The sequence below is a fragment of the Erigeron canadensis genome, chromosome 6, assembly GCF_010389155.1.
Source record: "Erigeron canadensis isolate Cc75 chromosome 6, C_canadensis_v1, whole genome shotgun sequence".
In the NCBI taxonomy this organism is placed as follows: domain Eukaryota; kingdom Viridiplantae; phylum Streptophyta; class Magnoliopsida; order Asterales; family Asteraceae; genus Erigeron; species Erigeron canadensis.
The window spans coordinates 32020410-32044038 of NC_057766.1; the positions used below are offsets into that span (position 1 = coordinate 32020410).

The 23629-nt window shown below is 34.0% G+C and overlaps 5 protein-coding genes and 1 non-coding gene across 6 annotated transcripts; 2 read left to right on the forward strand and 4 right to left on the reverse strand.

The window, feature by feature from the left end:
• Nucleotides 1-2362, forward strand: LOC122603093 (calcium uniporter protein 2, mitochondrial-like). Its single transcript, XM_043775707.1, has 2 exons — nt 1-673; nt 1734-2362. Exons 1-2 carry the CDS (start codon nt 119-121, stop codon nt 2205-2207), a joined length of 1029 nt encoding a protein of 342 aa, XP_043631642.1. The 5' UTR covers nt 1-118; the 3' UTR covers nt 2208-2362.
• A 1756-nt stretch (nt 2363-4118) lies between these two features.
• LOC122603091 (probable vacuolar amino acid transporter YPQ3) lies at nt 4119-7165 on the reverse strand. The gene is made up of 12 exons (XM_043775705.1): nt 6891-7165; nt 6272-6314; nt 6149-6175; nt 5878-5982; nt 5668-5765; nt 5406-5577; nt 5213-5305; nt 5026-5121; nt 4909-4929; nt 4775-4833; nt 4596-4686; nt 4119-4500 (listed from the first exon to the last, which is right to left on the reverse strand). The coding sequence occupies exons 1-12, from the start codon at nt 7163-7165 to the stop codon at nt 4438-4440; spliced, it is 1143 nt and encodes a 380-aa protein (XP_043631640.1). The 3' UTR covers nt 4119-4437.
• A 2009-nt stretch (nt 7166-9174) lies between these two features.
• Nucleotides 9175-12469, reverse strand: LOC122603092 (protein YeeZ). Its single transcript, XM_043775706.1, has 8 exons — nt 12202-12469; nt 11984-12076; nt 10499-10577; nt 10310-10388; nt 10122-10161; nt 9918-10052; nt 9698-9835; nt 9175-9620 (listed from the first exon to the last, which is right to left on the reverse strand). Exons 1-8 carry the CDS (start codon nt 12432-12434, stop codon nt 9326-9328), a joined length of 1092 nt encoding a protein of 363 aa, XP_043631641.1. The 5' UTR covers nt 12435-12469; the 3' UTR covers nt 9175-9325.
• Nucleotides 12470-12753: 284 nt separating this feature from the next.
• TRNAD-GUC lies at nt 12754-12825 on the forward strand. The gene has a single exon. It is a non-coding gene; the product is annotated as a tRNA-Asp (tRNA).
• Nucleotides 12826-13181: 356 nt separating this feature from the next.
• Nucleotides 13182-15273, reverse strand: LOC122605175 (rRNA-processing protein UTP23 homolog). Its single transcript, XM_043778070.1, has 8 exons — nt 15162-15273; nt 14763-14956; nt 14602-14682; nt 14408-14528; nt 14016-14312; nt 13813-13875; nt 13608-13714; nt 13182-13461 (listed from the first exon to the last, which is right to left on the reverse strand). The coding sequence occupies exons 2-7, from the start codon at nt 14951-14953 to the stop codon at nt 13622-13624; spliced, it is 846 nt and encodes a 281-aa protein (XP_043634005.1). The 5' UTR covers nt 14954-14956; nt 15162-15273; the 3' UTR covers nt 13182-13461; nt 13608-13621.
• A 2932-nt stretch (nt 15274-18205) lies between these two features.
• On the reverse strand, nt 18206-20641 carry LOC122605360 (transmembrane ascorbate ferrireductase 2). Its single transcript, XM_043778286.1, has 4 exons — nt 20339-20641; nt 19938-19986; nt 18676-18875; nt 18206-18591 (listed from the first exon to the last, which is right to left on the reverse strand). Exons 1-4 carry the CDS (start codon nt 20480-20482, stop codon nt 18286-18288), a joined length of 699 nt encoding a protein of 232 aa, XP_043634221.1. The 5' UTR covers nt 20483-20641; the 3' UTR covers nt 18206-18285.
• Between the last annotated feature and the right edge of the window lie 2988 nt (nt 20642-23629).

A 23629-nucleotide genomic window follows, 5' to 3' on the forward strand; every position in this document is an offset into this window, starting at 1 on the left:
TTTAGCATTTTACACCTTCAAAAAAACCTTTGACTATAAAATCTTCAATTATTATCATCTTTCCAAAACACACACATACACCAAAAAACGTTTATTTTTTTCCTCATATCATCAATTAATGGCTTTCAAGCATAATCTTGTTAACAGGATGTTCAACATCTGTAACAACAATTTCTCCAACCAAACATTACGCAACTGTCGCATTTCCCGCTCTTCCTCGGCAATCACTGCCGATCATTTTCCGATGCCACCCAGTCCTAACCGGGTGGCACCGGATCCCGGAGACGATAACCAAACCCTTCTCCGCCGCTTTCTCGTCCCGGATATCCTCCGGTCGAGAAACCAAACCATGTTGGAGAAGCTAAAAGAAATTAACATTACAAGAGACAGAATCCGTTTAGACGGACTCTCTCCACTGCCAGCTCATCCCGAGTCATCTCAGGATGAGCTGACGCTTGCATATGCTAAGAAAATACTTAGAATATCTCAAATTGAAAATATGAAAACAAAGCTAAAGAGCCATACAAAAAACTGTATCTCGTATGACGAGTTTATTGAAATTTGCGTTGGTGAATGTCCGAGTATCGATCAAGCCATGGATTTAGCCAAAGCCTTAGATGATTCGGGTTCGGTCATCGTGTTAGGAAACGTTGTGTTTCTAAAGCCTCAACAGGTTGATATTCTTACATCCTTTTTTCTAATGTCATTATTAATTTATAATTCCTTTTATATTCTGATCCGTAAATTAATTTTTTAAAGTTGTATGCCATCAAATGTTCTTTAAGTCGTCATAATATATAATATTGTGAAACATGTTTGATTATCTTATACGTTATATATATATATATTTTTGGTTAGAGAGTTAATTAAAATGCTATTAGGTATTTTTGGGTAGTGGTTAAGAAATTGTAGGTATGTTAACAAGTTTTTTTAGTTTTATTGGAAAGAAGACAAAGACCGAGATCTGATGAGTTTTTTTTTTGTGCATTATTTGTGTGATGTTTGTTATGGACAGGGAAGCCAGATCTAAAAAACGTGTAATATCACACGTCTACACGTTTGTTTGAGGTGGAGACTGACCAACCTAGAGACATCCTTCATCCAGTCCAGGAATTAAATATTTAACAAAATGCCAAAACAACTTTTTCTTTTATTTCGCAGATCAAATATGGCAACTGCTCAATAATGATATTGTAAAGAAAAAAAGTTCCATTTATAACTCAAATATTAATTCTAATTAATTTCAAGCACAAATTAACTGTTATCTTATAGAGCAAAAAATTGCTCTAAATTTAATCAATTTTCCTTTTTACCTAGCTTATTCCCAAATCCATATTAATATGCAGCTCAGCATAAAGGTTTTGCTATGGATTTGTGAAAATTTGTTCTGGGAAAACGATTGGGGATATTGGGGACTAAGTTTGCCTAATTTTTTGGGAGTTAGCTGTGGTCAAAGATTGAGTACGAGTCATTTTTTTTCTTTGTTTTTTGAGATATAGGAAAAGTACAATTTTGAATGGGTGTGTGTGTTTTTGTGTGCATATTTGTTACACAAAATGTTACTCGTATTTTTCAAGCTGTAATATTTTGTTTTTTTTGTTATTTACTTATTATTATGGGTGGTGAGAGTTGGTTGATTAGAGTTGAATATGTCAAGTGGGGATAAAAAATTAAAAAGGGTACAAAAATGTCAAGTTGGGGAGTCTTGTTTTACCAACAATTTTGTATTGCAGGTAATGAAAGCCATACATGGCTTGATGCCCAATAATTTGCCGGCGACACACAATGCGCCGTTGAAGGAATTGGAAGAGATGGAGCAATGGAAGTCTACTATCGACGCTAAGGCAAAAAAGATGGTTCAAAGAGAGCTATGGGGCGGTCTTGCGTACCTAATGGTCCAGACCGCAGGGTTCATGAGGCTCACATTTTGGGAACTCTCATGGGACGTCATGGAGCCCATTTGCTTTTATGTTACGTCAATGTATTTCATGGGTGGCTATGCGTTTTTCTTGAGAACGGCTAAAGAGCCTTCTTTCGAGGGGTTCTTTCAGAGCCGATTTAGTTCAAAACAAAAGAAGCTCATGAAACGCGAAGGGTTTGATGTGGAAAAGTACAAGGAGTTGAGGAAAGCATGTTACCCACATGAAGAGGCATGGCCAAGGGAAAATGGACTAGTAGATGACATTGCTAAAAAGTCATTTACTTGAACATACATTCAAATTGAAAATGCACAACAAATATAATTCTTATTTTTAAGTTACCCCAAATTAATGGCTTATATCTAATTTGGCCCCATTAGGCTGAGCAGCGGCATTATGTAAACTTAACATGGAGAGTCAAAGTTTTGTTTTTGTTTTCTCTATATTTTCTTTTCACTTGGTTGAAGTTTCATCAGAACCAAAAACATAACTAAATTGCTAAACTAGCATGCTACTAGCGTGATAACGATATTAAATATAATTCATATTCATAAGATAAAATAAATTTTTTATAAATTTAAGTTGATAATTAAATAATGTAATTATATAAATGAAAAAGTTTGACTAAATGTTTAATTAAAATATAAATTAATATTTATGATGTAGGACTAATTGGATGGAAAAACCTTTGCTCCCATACCATTTGGTACCCACTAATCTCCTAAACAGGCTAGTGTCCAGGTAAATTTCAATCATTTAATAATCCCCTGATTATTTCAAGTTTGCTTTTGGCAATACTTAACCCAAGATCCCTCCTGAGAAGTGACGGTTGGTTGTCACTGGGCTATTATCCAGTGGTTATTAATATTTATGATGTAAGGATATGGAGTAATAGTCAATTGCATCTTGAAAATCACAATAACGAAAACGACAACGTTATCCAATCCCAGCATAAACTGGGGCACGATGAGGTATATTGTAGACAAGTTTTACCTCTACACAAAGGTAGAAAGGCTACTTCCAGATTCACTGAAGTGGAAAGGACTTCCGGCCCAAGAGTAAAAAATAGGGTTAGATCCACAAGAGTGAAAGCCTTAACCGGGTGGGGTAATCTCTGTTAGTATGTGATCACGTAAAATGAACGTATGTCCGGAAATGATTTAAGCCTACGGGGTCACACGAAATGACACGGTAACTCTATATTATTAATTAATATATTTGATCACGAAATGATTAATTTAAATAAGTTAAAGGGCTAATTGTATTTAAATTAATTAGAAGAAATGATTAATTGTGAAATAAGGTAATTAGGGTTGGACTCTAATTGTTAAAAGGGGGGGGGGGGCGGTTTTTGTATGCTCATTAGAGGCCTTAATTGACTTGTTCACCAAGTCATTATGCCCTAATATCTCCCTATAAATAGAGGCTTAAATTTAAGGGTTTTATTATTCAATTCACACATTAATTCTCTCCTCTCTTCCCCCTCTCTTGGCTTCGGCCGAACCCCAAAGAAAAAGGGTTTTCGGGTTTTTGGTTGGTTTGACTTTTAGGGAAAGAAACAAAGGGTTGTTCGGTTCGTGATCGGGGTACCAGCATACGGTATAAGAGGTGTCTAGTGTGCAATCGTAGAAGGATTTACTTCAGATACTTTTAAAGTTTTTTTACTTTATCATCTACATTAAGAGGCATTCCTTAATCTTATTTCAAGGTTAATTATTTGATTACATGATTTTAATTGCTTCCGTTGCGTACTCGTGAATAATGATATTTAGTTATATATTCCAGCAATCTCGATCTCAAACTCTCAATCTCAAAATCGATCAAAATACTCAGAGCACAAACTTAGATCTCATATCTAAAATTTATTACCGTTTGAGAAGGGAGAGAATAGAGAGAACAGAGAGAGATCCACTCGATCACACTACCGTCTTGAAAATCAAATAATCTTTATAACACATCATATCATAATCATAATCATAAAAATATAACCTATGAGGCTATGTTTTATTCAAATACACGTACATAAAGTGATTGTACATTAAACATAAACATTCTTTAAAATTTTGGATAAACTCCTAAGCACACTTTCATCCCGGCCTTAAATAAATTAACCATAGCCCTACATGCTACCTCCAAGTCACTAAGCTAACAAATAAACCTGAATGAAGAAGGTTAATCACAAGAGTAAAAATACTCTAACTTTAATTATAATAGAAATGATAATGGAACCAAAGAGTTGCAACAAAGCCTAATAATACCCTACAAAGACTACAAGAGCCAATTAACAATTCATATTAATACGTACAATGTATATAGCAATATCGCCAACATAATTCTAACCCGTCAAAATACTTGGTTTCCCAATTGCGAGATGATTTGGTACCGGGAACTACGCCTTAGCTTTAGAACTTAGAATCCAACTAAAGCGTTCGTTGTCTATATGTGAACTAGAAGGAGCTCGTTCATGGCCTCGTAAGCTACACAAGTCTCCTCTCATCCTAATAGTCACTATGGTATTTTAGTCATCAGTGTTTGGAACTCGCTTCAGGAAATATTTGTAGTATACGTACTGCATTATGATCTGTAATGGTTATAGTCATTAAGGAAAATAACCAAAATGATACTTATTAGTGACAATCGCAATATGTATATATAAATGAATATAAATGAGGATACAAAAGCATCAAGTGCCACACAGACTGCAGCATCCAGCAGCCAAGGCATGTTTGCTTTGATTTTTACCCATTCTGTACTTCTTACAAGAATGCTGCATTCAAATTATAATAGTATGTTTATCGATAAACTTCAATGTATGTGAATGTGTACTAGATTAACTAAATTGAAAAACCAAGCACCTTCCAACATAAGTTGCATTGGCCACCAGAGCGAACACAAACATGAGAGGATTCAAACCCTGAATACAGATTGGTTACAACTGAGAAATGGACCGTGAGGTCAAATTTGTCGATTCTTTGTACAAAAGACTAACCTCAACACTTCCTCTTTTGATCTGAGCAAAATGACAACAAATGTGTTACAACTTTAATCGAATTTTAGTATCACGAACAACACATTCTGGCGGGTTAGATGAGGAACTATGACTTACATTCAAGACAATTTGAGGAATACGGCCACCCATGTATATAGCAGCCATTATCCAGCCTAAACACTGTCCATAAACGGTATGACTTTCACCATTCTCCTGCAACACTAAATTAATCAGCACTAAATCAAACACAAATTCTTAACTTTTTTCTATACCAATAAAATACTGTAATAAGCAGCAATCATACTTGCAGTAAAATTCTGTAAGCATACACTTGCACCAAACCCTTGGTATGTGCAGGCAAATTGAGTGAAGTAGCCAAAAATGTTCCATAACCAACCTACATAAACCGGGTCATATATATAAATAGTATTTCAATAATATTGGAAATTTCCATTCATATCATATATGGCTCGAAAACAGGTTTGAAATGGGCTTACAGAGCGTGGTATTGGCCTAGGCTGCGAAGCATTCTTTGGTATCTCAACAGTTGACTCATCTTCTGAAGAATCGTCATCATGGGCAGCCAGAGCCAAGGCAGGGCCACTTCTTGTAGTCCATAAGTAACTTCTATTAGGCGGTGTTGAACTTCCAGCCAAAGATCTTGCTGATCTGTATACAAATCTCATTGATTTTATCAATCTTTACAAGTTCTGGTCATATATAAGTAAAACATTACTGCAGATAAATATAACCACAGACGTGAAATAGTAGTCCCCGCGGTTAGATGGGGATGCTCTGATGGCACGACTTCCTGAACTCGCAATTGTTGGTCTAAGAGGTTTCTTGGCTTCTTCCACCTTTAAAAACAAGTCTAGCAGTATAAGTTTTATCTTAGGTGGCCTAAAGTAATAGAAATTGATACAAGTAAAATTTTGCAGAATTAGTATCTAGCAGTGAAATAAGTCTTACCTCTGGACCTGCACTAGAATTGGTTTTGCGGGTTTTTAAGCAGGCATAGATGTGATCATAGTACAGGCTTTGCAACACCAAGATGACTGTGCTTGTCGTGTAAAGCTGTATTCGGTTATTATTGTGTACCGAGGTACAAAATATTAGTCAGCATTAAACATGATTTGCAATATGAGAGTATCCAATCAACATTACGAAAGAAAGTATTTCTCAAAGATTTATTATATAAAAGCCAAAAGTAAACAAAACACGCGAAGGATTGTTGTATCACCAGGGCAGTGTAGTATTGTGTAGGTAACTGCATTGGAGACGAATATACAAGAAACATTTAGATAAATTCAGAAAGACGTTTCAATCTAAAAATAAATATTCCGTATATGAGAAAAAAACTCACGGTTGATGGTTCAAGAAGACAGCCCACAAGATTAAAGATATCCCTTCACATAAAGGAAATAAAATTCAAGTAAAACTACCTTGAAAAATGGTTAGTGAAAGCAAGATAACTTATATCTCAATTTAACCTTTAACGCACTTATATGAGAATAGATATCAAGCTGTTGCACCCAATTTTTTAGCATCTATATATCTTGCGCTAAAATATCGGACGCAACAAATTGATATGCACACTTAAAATCTGAGAATAGTCTTTGCTGCTTTTTATGCAAAAAATTCTATAACTTAATTTTTGCTAATGACGTCTTTAAGGTTGTCCATAAAATGACAATCTTTAAGGCTGTCAATAATATGATCTTACAAGCTAAACTGATGGTACATTGGTAGATTACTATCATATATTTTAGAGGCTGATTATTTAAGATCAAAATACAATCATTTTAACATGTATAAGATTATTCTAGTGACAACATTGGTATTAACGGAATCCCAAATTTTTATGGACATGTTTCACATTTTTAAAAAGTGCGTAGACAGACCAATGTGTGAGACTATTGATAAGTTTAATAATGTAGCAAGTAAGTCTTAATTAATTAACACACAAAAACATAAACACATACCCAGCAATCCATGTTAAGAGGAAGACAAGAGACACCCCATGGCTGGATTTAGTACGAAAATTCGTTACGATTTGAGGGATTTCTGCAACGCCCCAACAAACAAGACTTATAATTCCCAACCCAAATGAAATTTGGTCAGTGACATTGCAAAGACAATCTTTAAAGTATTTGTCAACCCACCACCCAATACATGGTTTGTTCTCATTAACACAATACGATGATAATATATTATTATTATTATTTTTATTATCAATATTCCGCAACAAAAACTTCATGTCTGTATTTATATATGCCAATGTGTTTGTTTGTGTTTGTGTTTGTGTTTGTGTGTGTGAACTAGAACTTGAAGTTGAAGGTAGTGAATAATGAAACATGAACTGAGTAATATTTATGCAAAATACTATCGATATGTGCAGTTAATGCAGTGGTGTCATCTGATCATGTCTTTTAACATTTGTAGTATACTAGAAACTACATAGGAGGGATATATAGCACCCGGATTTACCATCCTACCCCCTGATTTATTAACCTACTATAATTTTTATAAAAGTAATAAAATTCGTTAATGCCAATATGTGATAAGAAATGAGGATACAGGATAGTCATGGTCACGTTGTCTAAAGTATATGTAAGATTTCATCATTATACAGTGAGATTTTTAAATGTCATATCACCACTAGATGTTTGAAAAAAAAAATCCCCATAATAGGTTTCCTCGCATATGCATAGATTCGGTGAAAATTTTAAACATGAATACATGGAAAAGAAAACAAATACGGAGTATAAATTTGAATGAATAAGGACAGAATGACAACATGATGCAGTAAGTATGTTTATCCAATGTAGGTAGCCATTTATGCTGGCTAGGTTCACTTTCCAAGGACTCTGAAGCAGCAGAGAGACAAAAAGACGAAACCAGCTTCCATCTAAAAATGTTTATTCATTTTTTTTTTTTGTCATTTGATATTCTTAACAAGGGAATGATTAATACTCTTAACTAAATAGCTTAAAAATTTTCTTAATTATTGGATGATGCCATGTGGAAAAATCAGGGGTAAGATTACAAAAGAGAATTAGTGGATACCACATGTCACCTTCTTAAAATTTTAGGAAGATTTTTAGGCTATCTATTGGATGATGTCATGTGAAAAAATCAGGGGGTAAGATTAGAAAAGAGAATTAATGGATACCACATGTCACCTTCTTAAAGTTTTAGGAAGATTTTTAGGCTATCTAGTTAGGAGGATTTATCATTTTCCTTTTAACAATCTAATATTTTATACGAGTAATTATGTTCAAGAAAAATAAAATTAAATACGAGTAATAGAAAACAATTTATCTCTACTATCTACACTACAATATATTATCATCTTATGAAAATCAAAACAGATGTTGAATACGAATAGCGGTCCATCATCATAACCTAATGTAATGTAACACTCAGGTATTTTGTTAAGATGATGACGATGTACTCGTAAAAGCAAACGAACAATGACTACGTTAGGAATGAAGACATAAAGGCATCCAAGTTCATCCATGCCTACTATACAAATTATATGATATTGAAAAGGGACGGAATTATCAACTTTTTGTATGTTTCCCTTATCGTCGATATATGTAGCAATTAAGTCTTTTCAGTCACCTTTTAACTTGGCCGTGATTTGAATTTTTTTTGTTTCTCATGGAACATAACATAGGGCATACAACTCTACATGTCGATTAATAGTAAGAAGAAAATGTCTGTCAATTTAGCCACTATTTATATTTTTGGTTATGAAAAGTCATTCAAGTTTGTAAAAATTGTCAATTTTAACCACTCCATACTAACTTTCTTTATTCAACTTTCTCTATCTAGCTTGAAAGTGTACAATTTAACAAAATTTAGGTGCTGTTTGTATTTTTGGACCGGTAGAGCCACTGAACTTTCTTTGCCTAATAGAACTTTGATGTGTGTGGCTTAGCATATAATCTCACAGGTATAACGCTGATTTAAACTACTTAACAAGACCGAAAAACTGCAATGTTTTTGTTATTCTGCACTAACATATAAAATAGGGTAATAATATCATTCACGATTTTTTTTTGCCATATACAACTATAACTATTTTAGACAGATGTGCAATATGCATTAACATGCTTGTCCTTGTATATGGAGTAAATATAGCGAACAGTTTATAGACTACCAGTCTAAGAAGCCGTTTTCATTAAACTCATGCAGGATAAAGGCATAAAACCATTTTGAAGACGAAAAGAACCATGAACATGCGAGAGATGGTGGCGATTATCATCTGCAAGGATCTTAGTCACCATTTAGAGGTTGATCTAGTTCAGTGATGAACAAAATCTAATGGATAGAATTTATGTAACTTGCATTAAATAATTCTCCCTTTTGCTGGTTGGTGACTACAATGAGAATTCTAGAGACCAGAAAAAGACTATTCACCTGGACTTAAAGTGGGAAAATCATGCATCTGGTCACAAATGCTCTGCAATCCAGACCTATAACTGGGATGGATCAACCTCACTCCAAGTTCTTTCTTCATGCGCTCATTCACCACACGTTTATCTCCCTTTAATCTTCCCACTTTAGTAGATGATTTGTTTGTAACTGGAGCTGGGGACACCACATTCTTGATCTGAGATGGCCACTTCTCACTATAAAGTTTATGAGCATACGAAAACACTTCAGTTCGTGGGGCAGGGTCGTCATCCACAATGTTGTAAATTCTCCTGGAATAGAGTACTTTGTTAGAAAATGATAATATCATCCTTTCAGTTGAACGACGACCTAATGCAATAAAACATACCCAGGAAATGGATTCTGAATGCTTGCATTTAAAGCATTGCAGATATCAGCAACATGAACACGCGATGTGTATTTCTTGAATGATCTAACACTCTGAGCATCAGATAAAGGCCCCCGTTTAATAATGGTATCAATAGCACTGTAAAAACACAGTTTAATCAAATGGTCAGACTAGTTACGAGAGAAACCATAAACTTGCAGCGCAATGTAACTATCACAACCTTCTGCCAGGACCGTAGATACCTCCAAGCCGAAATACATGTGCTGCTAGCCCAAGTTCACGTCCTAAAGTTAACCATCCTTCTTCAGCAGCCAACCTCAGTTTAGCTAACTCACTTGGAGGGTTTGGTTGATAACTTTAACAAAGTAATTATTCTAATTAGAGTTTGTTCTGCCAGTCGAGAGAGACATCAAATTGAACTTACTTTTCATCTACCCATGCACCACCACAATCACCATAAACACCTGCAGACAAGAAGATTTCAATAGTTCAAACGGGGCAGACTGGACGATACAGATCACCACAAACATGACTTTCTAACTTTTTGCATTAGCAGATACGGTGTAACCTACAAAACACAAATAACCAACATATAATATGAGGAAGGCAAACCTGTTGTTGAAAGATAACATAGCCATTGAAGTCTTTCATTGCCTAGCTTCCTTCTTAAAAGTTCAGCATGTTGAAGCATCTGCATTACGCGAAAGAAAAATGAGCCACCAAATCATGAGGCGAAAACGAGAATATGAACATTGCTGCAACTTAAGACACAACACTTCAGGAGTAACTAAGTAAGTTTACCGGATCGCCAATATCCTTACAAGGAGGGATGGAAACAAGGAGGTGCGTATGTTCATTCATGATATCTAAAACTTCAAGCCTAAAATGTAAATTATATTTCAAAGTCGGCACATATTATCAATAACATAATGCAATACTTTTTTCGCAGGGAGAAACAATAGCATGGTTTGGAAGACGGAGGCTTATTTTGATCAGACTTGAATCCGATAACGTATGACCAATAAGTTCAACTAAAAGACAATAAATGGATTAGTCCAGAGAGAATTTATCCAAAGGAAAGAAAAAGGGTCTGCATAGATATGACAGAAGACAAGGGAAAAAGGTCTAAATCAACATATACATATCCAATTAAGAAGAGATATCTGATAGACTGATAAAAATCAAGGGATAACACAAATAGAAAGTCACTTAAGGCTACATGAAACATGAAGCTAGGAGGATACAAACAGAAAGATCACGATGAATGCGGGATCCTGTAAAAAGTCAGAGCAGGAAGACTGGGCTACTTGAAGTTATTTAAAGTCTATAAGCTCACTAAGCTTCGTCTAAGAATGTTGCCAACATTTTCTTACTACTCAAGTCGATCTCTTTTGCATACTTTTGGAAACATCATATAATTTTCTTTGTTTTCAAACCTAATCCCTATTTAGTATTGGTATTGCTAGAGTTATGAATAGATGCATTACATTAGCAATATAAGCTACTTTATATTGTACTGTCTGTTCTATTAGTAAATTACCCGCAAATCTCAATTCCAATCTCTTATTTAAAATGATAGATATTTATGGGGTATATGGGAACATGTATTCAAACTGCTTGCGGCTTAAAAGTTGTGCTCAAAATAAGGGTTGGCGAAACTCGCTTATAGCTAGAGCTTTTGTTAGTAAAAATTCTTTTTACAAAATAGTTAAAGCTCATAGATTTGTAATGACCTAAAAAGACAAACATATTACGTTCAATAGAAAATTATAGTTACTTTGGGGGGATTTAACTTTCAATAAGCTCAAGCTACTTTAATTTATTAATTAGCTTATAGATCAGAAGTCTTTGGAAAACATAGGCTACTAAAATGCATTGTAAAAGATCAAAACTTTCGGATGAAGAACCATCTGGGTTACAGCCCAGTGGCCACCTGCCCCCCTAAAAAGCGACTTGGTGGGAACACCACCTAGGTTCGAATCCCTGCAAAAGCATATTCAACCAGCCAAGGTTTCTGGGGTCTCACCGCCAGACAGCGTTGCAGGGTCGCTAGCTTGAGTCTATGGGACTAAGGGGTTCCTAGGCATTTACCCTTTAACTTTCGGATGAAGGCTCGATTATTTGAAAAAGCGGATGCTTATATAGAAAAATCAATGTGAGGTTCCTCCTAAAATAAGCTAAAACATTCCTAAGGCAAACAATTCAAACTGCATTTACGAAACACCAACAAAATCTAAAACATCATATTGAAATAAATAAACAAAATAAGGTGAAAAAGAAACTAACTTGGGATGATTAGCATCGAAAAGATGAAGATTTAATCCCAATTTCTTTAATCTATCCATCTTGGCAACACTTGTACATGTTCCAGATACATCCCTAATTAATTTCACAACAGGTCAGCAAAAAAATCACTATATATTTTATAGGATATATATATATATATATATATTTTTTACAGTAAGAAACTAGATTAAAAAAAAAAGAGAGAGAGAGAAACTTACCATCCTTGATTAATGAGATTTTTAGCAACAAATTCACCAACAAAACCCAGGCCCATTATAAACATCATTTGTTTCTCATTAATGTTTCTTTCTTCATGGCCAAAAGGAGGAATTTCTTTTGTAGATGAAGATGATGCATAACAAAGTTGTAACTTTGTGGCTCGGAAGGAACTTGGCCGGTACCGGAGTGAACTGGCCGGAAATCGCACCGCCGGTAGTGGACACACTTCCATTGGGATCCTTAATTGTTTTTGGTCTCAACTTTGGTAGTTTGGTATAGTCAGATTGATATTGGGCCGGCCCATTGATATTTTAACAAAAAAAAGTTTTTATAAGCATGTTATTGGAGGTTTATTTGAAACAAACTTTTCAAAAAAAGGAACAAAGAACGAAAACTCAAAAAGTATTAAATAAATAAAAATACTATTATTGTAGAAAATAAATAAAACTCAAACGAAAATTTGTTGTGCCATTTTACCAAATTTTGGTGATTATTCGTTAAAACCTTTAATCTGGTTATATGTTGTTACGATACTTGTACAAACAAAATCGGTCGTTGTAGTATAGTGGTAAGTATTCCCGCCTGTCACGCGGGTGACCCGGGTTCGATCCCCGGCAACGGCGAATTTTTTTTTTACTTTTTGACAAAGTGTTTTTTTTTTTTCTAAGTGTTGCTGCAGGACCAAGATTTTAGAATAATGAAGGTAGCAGAGGGAGGACTACATTGGATTTCTTTGTAACTTTCTTTGTATGTGTCTATCTATATCTATTATCTACATATAGGATGTATATTATAAATTTCTACAACCATGATATATTTACTTCAAAGTTTAAACTCAACACTTCTATTTATAGTGTGATCGTGAGAGATGATGAACGTTTGGTCGTATAAGTCAAAACTATCCAACCGTGATTGATTAATATGACTATAATCTGTCATTTTACTTGCCAAATACTTCAATGGCAACCTGATACGAGTATTTGTAAAATTATCTGCTACACAGAACTGACTTCCATTACAGGAGAATCACAAGTTTAACATCATAATAAAGAAACTAACAGACTATATCGAGTGTTCATAGCTACCACAAAAATTTTGAGCCTAAGCTCTACAGACCCTCGCTCATATGTCGTTCTCACCAAAATTGTCATATCCATGTTAAAGCAAAGAAACACTCGGTCATTTTGTGAAGGTTTAAATGAATCTATAAAAGTCCATCATGCCAAGATCCTATTCTCTGCAAGCCATAGCATTTATACCTGTGAACAGAAGCAAACATCAGGAACATATATCAATCCACCACTCTAATGCAGCTATGATAATCACACGACACAGAGAAATACGACTTATTGATTCTGTAATCTCGGAAAAAAAAATGGTTCAGGTATTAAAGCAAGTGCTTTACCTATCAAATAATGTTTACTCAGTTGCACTAACTGGAAGTTTTTGCTTACGAGACCTCTTCCGTTTCTTGCTCCTACTCCTTACTGTTTCACCACTCTCATCACCATCCTATATGTGTATATAAACAGCAACAAATTGAGCAACAAAGAATAAAACAGCAGGCACTCATACGGAAGAAATAATGAAACGGAATAGAAGCAACTCACCTTTTTGGCAACCGGTTTTGGTTTCTCTATTTTCTTTTTCTTACAAGAGAGCGGATTTGGACCCTGTAAATGGCACACAGAAAGGAGCAATAGCCATTTGATTAGCCCAAACTTTTATTAAAAAAAGAACACTAAGGTTCATTTTAAAAGTAAGACACGGGTTATGCAAAGAATCAAAGGGACAGCATGATGAGAACCAAAACCTTAGCTCGTTTTCTCTTGAATTGTACTTTATCCTTCACATCCATTTTCCTATTAGCAGCATTCCTCTTCAAATCTTCAATAATTTTATTAGGCAAGCCTTCACCCGCTTCATCGGAATCCCCTGACTCCTCGTTTTCTGACCTTCTTTTTCTCTTATTATCAAGCAATTTGATCTCCAAGTCATTCATGTGCAACCGTTCTTCTTCAGAGGCTTTGGCAAACTCATGCTGAGACTTGGACGGCGACTCAAGGAACAAAGCATTTCGCAACGCAAATAGTACAGGCACAGCAGGTAACTGTAACTCCATTAAAACACAAAATTTAAAAAAGTAAAGAAACACAAACAAAACGATAAACCAATAAACATAAACAAATTGAAATACGCTTAAACCTCCTGAAACTGCTTGCGTAAGTCAGCATCTTGGGTAGCAACAAAGAAATGCTCTGAATTTTTCTCCCCGATAACATCTCTTAAACAAGCCGCACCACTCTTAATTTTCTCATGATCACACCTAAAAATAAAACATCTCTACTGTCCGTATAAAAAAAATCATCATAACTGCAAGCTGAAAAGACGATACCAACCTTGCAGTTTCAAGATCACGGGCGACATTAAAAGTATTAGAGAAGTCTTTACCAAGCCTCTTAAGCTCCTCACGAACGCATCTAACAATGCATAATCAATTACTAACTCAGTAACAGAACGTATTTAACGAGACTAAAGTTGTCGATAAATGGAGTCTAACCTGGTGGTGAAGAGCTTAACGGGGGCAGCTAGGATGTTGGAAATGGCGGTATCGGCGGGTGTAATTTGATTAATAAGAAGATGGTGAATAAAAGTGCCGTCACATAAGACCTTAAAAGGGGGTCTAAAACCGTAACATGTTGTGTAAAATCTAACGCTTCTTCGATGACGCCTTTGCTTTTTCAATCTCATCTTCTGTACATATACACAACAATTAATTAACTATTCCTAATCTTTATACTAACTATATACATGATTGATAACTAAAACAACTATGCAGAAACTGGAATAATGATGAAGATTTTTTATGGGAGGCATAACAATTAAGTGTTGGCAAGGGATATTACAAAAAATAGACAGTAATAATGTGATTAAAAGGGAGGGTAAGAATTATACTTACAGTGACACCGGCGAGCTACAAGCTGGGGAGATGGCGGCGACAGCCGGGAAACCTGCCAAGTTTATTTTTGCAGTATGAATTTTGGGGGTTTTAGGGCTTTGGAAGATTTTAAGAGGGGTGTTTGGATTTTTAGCTTATTTCTTACTTGTATTGTCACCGTGCCAAAGTCCTTTTCTAAGGCTGAAGAGAGTGAAAGAAATTTACCTTCTTAATCACTTGAAAAATATAAGAGGAAAACTTTTGAAGCAAAAACCAATTACACTCTCTCTCCTAATCATTTTCATTCATTCCCTTTCCATACTTAAAAATATCTTTAAGAATGTATTTTATAGTCTTCCTCTCTCTTCTCCTTTCCTTTCCACCTCTAAATAAACTAAACAATTTTATATAAAAATAGGGACCGAGTTCAAACTTTTAATTATAAGCGCACTCGGTCTAGGTCAGCGAGGAAATGAGAACAACGGCTTAATCCTTATATCAAAATAATGATTGTTATCTTCAATTTTATTATTATGAAAATATAACATTAGTTCTACTTTATATCATTAACGTTAGTAAATATAAAAAATAAGGTAACTTATAACGACATATTTGTATCTATATAAAGGGGATGGGAATATAAGGCACCTAACTTTAGGTGTGAAACACTCACATATTGTTTTTTTAATCCATAAAATTTATGGGCCCAAACATTTATTCATTAATAAAGAAATATTAAAAAATTTGTATGTGAAGAGTTCCACACCTAAGCTTAAGTACCGGACAACCTTATATTCACTTTTTCCCCTATATAAATATATATGTTACGACACATCTACGTTAATATGTATGTTATTGTTTTTGTTAATAGTAATGATACTAATATGTTATTTTCATATTTTGTTAATAGTGTTATATGGAGATTTGTTTTTACCAAGTTTATAGTTTGAATTATTCAATTAACAACACATAAAAAGGTTGAATAATAAACTTGAACTAGAGAGACGAAAGATATGTGTAACAATCACTTTCAGTTTAATACATTATTCTTGCTTTTGATCTCATAATCAACCCTCCAAATCTATAGTATATATTATGAATGGCCGGTGGCATTGATAGATGCTGGTGGAGGCGTTGCGGTGCGTGGAGAAGGCGTGGATGTTCGTGGAGGCTGTGTGGCTGTTGGAACATCACTATTATCGGAAGCACACAATAACCACGTAGTATATCACCTTCTTATGAAGTAAAACCAATTGATCCCATCAAAGATGACCAACAAAACTTTTCATTTTTCTGGATCGCTCTACAACAATCCCCCCTAAGTACGTCTCTCCATTTATAAAGAAAAATATAATTTCCCCGGTACACGCTTGGAGTTCAAACAATGTGTCCCAACACCCTAGTGAGCCACCATCTTGACCATCAACTTTGAGTAGTGACACTAGAGATGGTACGTCGATGGCTGGATTGTTGGTTAAGGGCCTAGTGTGAACCAATATCGACATGGTTGCAAGAACAAGTGTTAGATTGATTAGCAAACAAATATTGGCCATGGTAAATTTGTGCTTTTGTCATGTGTTGTGGTTTGACATAGTACGAGAGTTCGTTGCTTTATATGAGATGGGTTGAGGAGTTACGTTTATTGGGAAGTGAATGGACACATATTGAATGGAAGTATGGAACGTAAATAAATATTTGATATAATTTAAATATATCAATCAATGAGTTCATTCTATCTCTCAACTTAGCATGTATACACGAACACATATCGATCTATGTCTAAAAGTTCCTTAGGCATATGTTAATTAGGTGAAATTGAATTTATTCTATCTCTCAACTTAGCATGTATACACAAACATATATCGATCTATGTCTAAAAGTTCTTTAGGCATATGTTAATTAAGTGAAATTGAATTTTATTTTTTTTAACTGGGTAAAAATTAGTTAGAAAAACTATGTTTTAGTATATGTACAAAGATAAAATTATATTAACTCGGGTACTACGCAGAATAATAATCTAGTTTGTGCTATATACCTATCACAAAAGTGTAGTTTCGAATCGATAAATGGACTGTTTTTATCATAAAAAATACATACACTCGGTTTTTTTAAGAGTAAATATCGCTACTCCTTCCAAATTGATACTTCAATCAACATGAAAAATGTCAATCATGTAACTTTACACTCATACACGAGGCTTGGGAATAAGGTGAAGCTGGTATTAAGGTATTTTATCCGTCACATGTTGGTACATTTGAAAAACCCGTAATGAGAAAATATTTGACAATGGTATGGTGTGTATCGAGAAGATTGTTCACGACATAAAAGCTATAGCATTTTTGTGGTATAGGACTAGAAGTATGGGATGATTAGCGTAAATTTTCGGCATTGTAATATCATGTATATGTAAAGTTTTGCCTCATGACTAAATTGGTGTTTGTAAGTTGTGTGAATAAAAGTTACCTTTAAAAAAAACATAAATCCTTGAGGCCCCTATCAACCAATCATACGGCCAAGACAAGAGGACTAATTGGTGTTAATCACATACCGAAAAATAAGGTTGGGATTTGAGCCTCGAACCTGTCTTTACACAATGAGCTTGTACGCTACAACTTTAGCAAACTTAATTTCTCAAAAGGGTTTATGTTCTAACTCAAAGAAAGAGTTCTAACCTAGTAACCTTGAAATGTACCTAATGTAAACAAATTATATAAAAGTTGAAAGATATGAACTATGAAGCACCACACAAAACTTTGACTGGAGAGATGACTGAACCAAATTGCCAAATTCCCTGAAAACTTGTTTGAAGCTACTAAAAGTTATAGAGCTTATAGACATACCCTATGAACTTGCCAAACTCAAGACCCTTAAAAAGTTGCAAATCTTATACCCCATGAAATGGTTTTATTCCAAAAACAGCAAATAGATTAGTTGTAAAATGTTGTAATGCAGCAACTGGACTTCCTTTAGGCAAGCAACAAACACTAAAATAATTCTGTGATGATTACTAACGTTCAGATTAATGCTGCCAGGATGAGCATGAAAATCTATCAAGCAAAGAAAAGTAGAAAACACTCGCTGCTATTACATTATCAATCATGCCTATCAGTCACAACTTTAAAGTTGGATCAAATAAAACTCTAATTTACTCTACCGATCCTCTGATAACGTCACCTTTGCCATTTGGCGGTGATATGATGCCAAGAATTACAAAACCGCCCAAAAAAACTATCGAGACACCCAAAATATTCACTAGCATTGCTTCGGCAGAATAGCGTGAAATTATATTGTTGGTTTGAAGAAAGGTAGCTTTTTCTAAAATGCCAGTGGCACAAGCAGCAACTGCAAGTGCATAAATGTAGACTCCAAAAAAGACATGCCATGGCATCAGTGAAGCCCTGCTGTTTCTTGAACCACCTGGATACCAGAATGTTGCGAACCCAGCTCCCCACTAAACATTCAAAAATAATTGGCTTATTTGTATGAATTTGTGAAACATTAATAAAATTGTAACAGAAAAATAAAAAATGATAACCTGAATGGTGAATAAAAATAAGCAAGCCAAGCCCAACCATGAGTGCAGGCTGTAAAAGTTGTCGATGCCTTTGTCATTGTGGAATTTCCAAGCAGCCCATAAACCAATTATTCCAAAGCAAAATGCAAGGAACTGAAGGGAAAGATGGACTAGTTTTTTGTAACTTTTTGTTCCCGAGACCGTCTTGTATGCCAGCATGGCTGTATTTACCAAAAACTAGGAATTAAAACAGATTTATAGAAACAGTGGCATCTGAAAGTCCTACACGATACAGTAACGCATAACCATGGTGAATGAAGTGATTTTGGGGTAAAAACTTCATCTTCCTATTGCTAATTATCCAGAAGACACTAATATCACCTTCTAAGTAAGATCTTTATCAAGTTTTCCCAATGTCAAAGTGGGTACATGATGTTCACATAATGCAAGTAAATGGTATGGATTGATGATTATATTATCTAACTTATAAGATAAAAGATCTTTCCAGTTACTTAACCAACAAGAAGTTTACGAGATGAATAAGCTATAAAAGCAACATAAAATGTGATATAGGCTTAAAACATTAAACCAATGATGCAGAAATCAGTTAAATCTAGTTTTTACCTTGCCAGTTGCCACATAACATCTTAGATCTCCTATTTAGTAGCCTTTTTAAAGTTGACTATTTATAATTACATACACTAATGGAAAATCAATAAACCAAGTCTGGCCATTTTATATACTTCTGCAGGTGGTTTTGAATGCTGATAATAGTGCATCAATACTGATTATCTACACTTTTAATGTTGACAACGCCCTTCACTTGGCTAAATGCCATGGAATTAGACACACTTGGTATTAAATTTAATGTATAAAGTACGATTAAAATAAGTAGGCAAAAATGGGAAAACCAAATTTGGGTATTGGTAAAAGGAAACTGCCTAAACTTGTAGTCATTTGCATATTACATTGAACTATAGCATTGTCATGCACGTTATTTGCAAAATCGTATCCCAGTTCCTAATAGAACTAGAAACACCAAATAAGTTCCCGTGTGCATATATAATTCTTCGAATAGCCTAATAAACTAGTGGAGAACACCATTACTGTACAGCTTTTGCAGAGACCTAAATGTAAACATATACTCGTATAACAGTAGTTTTTTTTCTTAGCGATCAGACTAACATGCAATGGTATGATAACTGTTGAACTATTTGCAAATAAGTTTTTTTTTTCTTAATCCTACATCATAGTCCCAAGTGATGTTTAATATACAAAGTTACCTTCTCCATTCAACAGAACAAGGCCAATTACCATCAGAACAGGATGAACCTGCAGTAAAAGCAGCTTCATTTAGAATAACTACATACGAAGTCTAAAAAACGATACACATGAATTAACTACATAAAAACAGAACGCACTCCCAGCTTAAGACTAATGCCCGTTTTCCATTTCTAGAAACATAACAGATTAAGCACAACCATTCCAAAAAAAAAAGATTAATCCGAACAAGACTTCTTTTTTCGGAAGGCAAAAATACGAAACAATATCCGAAAGGTTGACACACATAATAAAATTGTTAAAAATCAGATACATTGTCGAGCACTTATCTCTTAGAAACACCTAAAATTATAACAAATTATAATAAAAATAAAGAATACGAAAAAGGGAGTTGTGAAATTACATTAAAGATGAGATTTTTATCATCTGAAAAAAGAGATAAGCCACCTCTGTAATGAATATTCCAAATGAGAACCAAAGTGGCTACTAATAAACCTAAAACCCTTATGCATATGAATAATGGGAATTTCACCACTGGGACTGCCATTTCTTAGTCTCTCTTTTTTCTTTTTCTTTTTTTTACTGGGGATGTGATATGAATTTTGGCCAAATTACAAGATCGTGAATCAATAGAAGTTGAGTTGTCAATGAGAAGCTGCGTTGTTCTGTGTCAGATTCGGGAAAGAAAGATCTTGACTTTTTTAGTTCATGTCATTTATTTATTTCTTTGAATTTTCTTGTATTTATTAGTTATGTTTTAGATTTTAGACATATTAATATATACTAGCTATTAATAAAAAAATTTTAAAAATATATATTAGTCATTAAAGTTGTGATAAACTTATTAGAGATTTTAAAAAAAAAAAAAACATTTTTTATTAAAAAAAATACATCATAAATAACAAAAACAAAAATAAAATAAATTTTAAGAAGGAAACTATTTATGACATCATAAATAGTTAAATAAAAAAGAATTAAGCTTTAAAAAAAATATATGAAGATTACACATAAGCTATTTTTATAAATGCTATATATAGAGATTTTATTTAATTTTAAATACTTTAAAATTATTTTTAATTTAAAATATTAACATTTAAAAAGTATATATATTTCATATAAAATAGTTAAATTTGTTTTAATTGATATAAATTAAATCTAATAAATTCTATACATACATATTTCAAAAATGAAACAAGATAAGTTAAAACAACATTTGGGTTTATTTGCGAGAAGATATTTGATTCAATGTTTGTTTTGAAACAAAATGTACATCATGTATTCATGTCTAATACCAATAATCGTGTATATAATTTTAATAATGTGCATGTAGATACAAATGACAAACGAATAAATACATCTTGGGATTATAACTTGAAATATAACTAACTATGTCAAAATGTTTATGTTATGTAACTAACTACAAAAATGTTTATGTAATGTAACAAATTATATGTTTTCATCTATAGTATGTATAGGATTAGCGGTTGAACACTTAGCCGGTCACCATCATGACCTAGGAATATAACTAACTATGCCAAAATGTTTATGTTATGTAATTAACTACAAATACGTTTATGTAATATAACAAACTACATGTTTTCGTCTATAGTATGTAAATTACCGATTATCATTGGAAAGCTACTGGTTGTGCTTATGGAGATAGCGGATTCCGACGACACCAACAGATTCCGACGATACCAACAGATTTCGGTGACACCAGCCGATTCCGGCCAGAAGTAGCAAAACGAATATCTTTATCTATATCTATCCCTTTTTGTCTATGTCTATTTTACTTTATATAATAGGGATTAGTTTCCTCGAATGTAAGAAACTTTGAACGAATGTCTATAGTAGGAAATAACTAAAGTTGTGTGTATTGCATGTAAACAACTTTGAAATAATGTTTATTGTATGTAAGAATTGCGTTTCAACCAATTAAAATCTGACAAGTGTCACCTGTATATGGTTGTCACGTATGTTTTCTTACATACAATAAACATTTTTTCAAGTCGCTTACATACAATACACATAACTTTAGTTTTTTCCTACTATAGACATTCGGTCAAAGATAGTTACATTCCAAGAAACTAATCCCTATATAATATATATCCTACAAAAATCTATATGCACAAAAATCAGGCCACTGTTACCACCACGGACAAATCTGTATCTATACACCATCCAAACCACCGATAGAAATCAGTATGTATACACCATCACCACCACCGACAAATCTGTATCTATACACCATCAACATAAATCCATGTTTCTTTTTTTCTTTTTTTTTCCCCAAACCACCATCCAAACCCTGCCACTATCTAAACCGTGGCCGGAGAGTAAACCCACAGGAAGTGAAAGGAGATTAAACCTTCGCCGGAGATTAAACCTTTGTCGGATTTTCATTTACCCTTTTTAAAAAGACTCAACCCCATCAATTCTTAGTAAGTGAAGAATAGAAAGACGAGACAAATGTGTGTTTTGATTTTGTAACTTGTTGATGTTTTTAATTGGATATGTGTTTTTGTTAGAATTGGATCTGGTTGAATAGTGAGTCAACAACGCTAGAATCTGCCGCTATACATACTATAGACGAAAACAGGTAGTTTGTTACATTACATAAACGTTTTTGTAGTTAGTTTCATAACATAAACATTTTAGCATAGTTAGTTACATTCCCAGGTCATAATCTCTAAGCACAACCGGTTACTTTCCAATGATAACCGGTAATTTACATACTATAGATGAAAACAGATAGTTTGTTACATTACATAAACGTTTTTGTAGTTAGTTACATAATATAAACATTTTGGCATAGTTAGTTACATTCCCACTTCTCAAGTCATAATCTCATACATGTTTTATTCCATTTATTCAGAAATAACGTCACTCGATAATAAAACATGAACTTAATAACTTACATCATTCGATATTAAAATGTAAAATATATATAGCTGTACAAGACCAAATACACCTAGTGAGTTATATAATGAAAGTAAAAAAAAAAAACCTTAAAGTAACTTTATCCATCTAACCAAACTCCATTTTGTTGTCATTTCCTAAGGCCGGCGCTTATAAGCCTTCTTCTCGAGCGTCCTTCCATGCCCAAGACGCGGACGGCTATTGGCCGTGAGAGTCCTTGCGTTAGCTTCCTTAAAACAATTCTTCCCCAAGAAGATGAAAGACGTTGCAAGTGGGACCATTTACTAGCCTTTTGGTATTTTTTATTTTTTTTTATATATGGGTGGGGTATATATATGTGTATTTGTATGTGAGAGATAAATTATAAATTAATTGATGATGTAGAAAGAAGTTTCAAGAAGTTTTTCTTTATAGACAGTAGGTGTCCCGAGGAGAGTCTTGAATTATGCGATGCTGATGTGGCAGAGAAGTTGGAGGACGGCCCTCCTTATAAGCACATGCCTAATAAATACTTCATGTATTCAAATCGCATTTTACGAAATAATCACTACAACCTCAATATAATAAATATAAATCCATATTATCTTAAAAGACAAATATGAATACTATACTCTTTACACCCTCTTGCTTTTCACATTTTTGGCCCGATGTCATTTTGGAAGCAACTTTGGATAAAAAAAAATAATTTGTCTACATCTCACCTCTCTTATACCTCGTATACAATGATTGGGTATTGTTGTTGTTGTCATCTACCCCTTCTCCTTTGGCGGCTGAT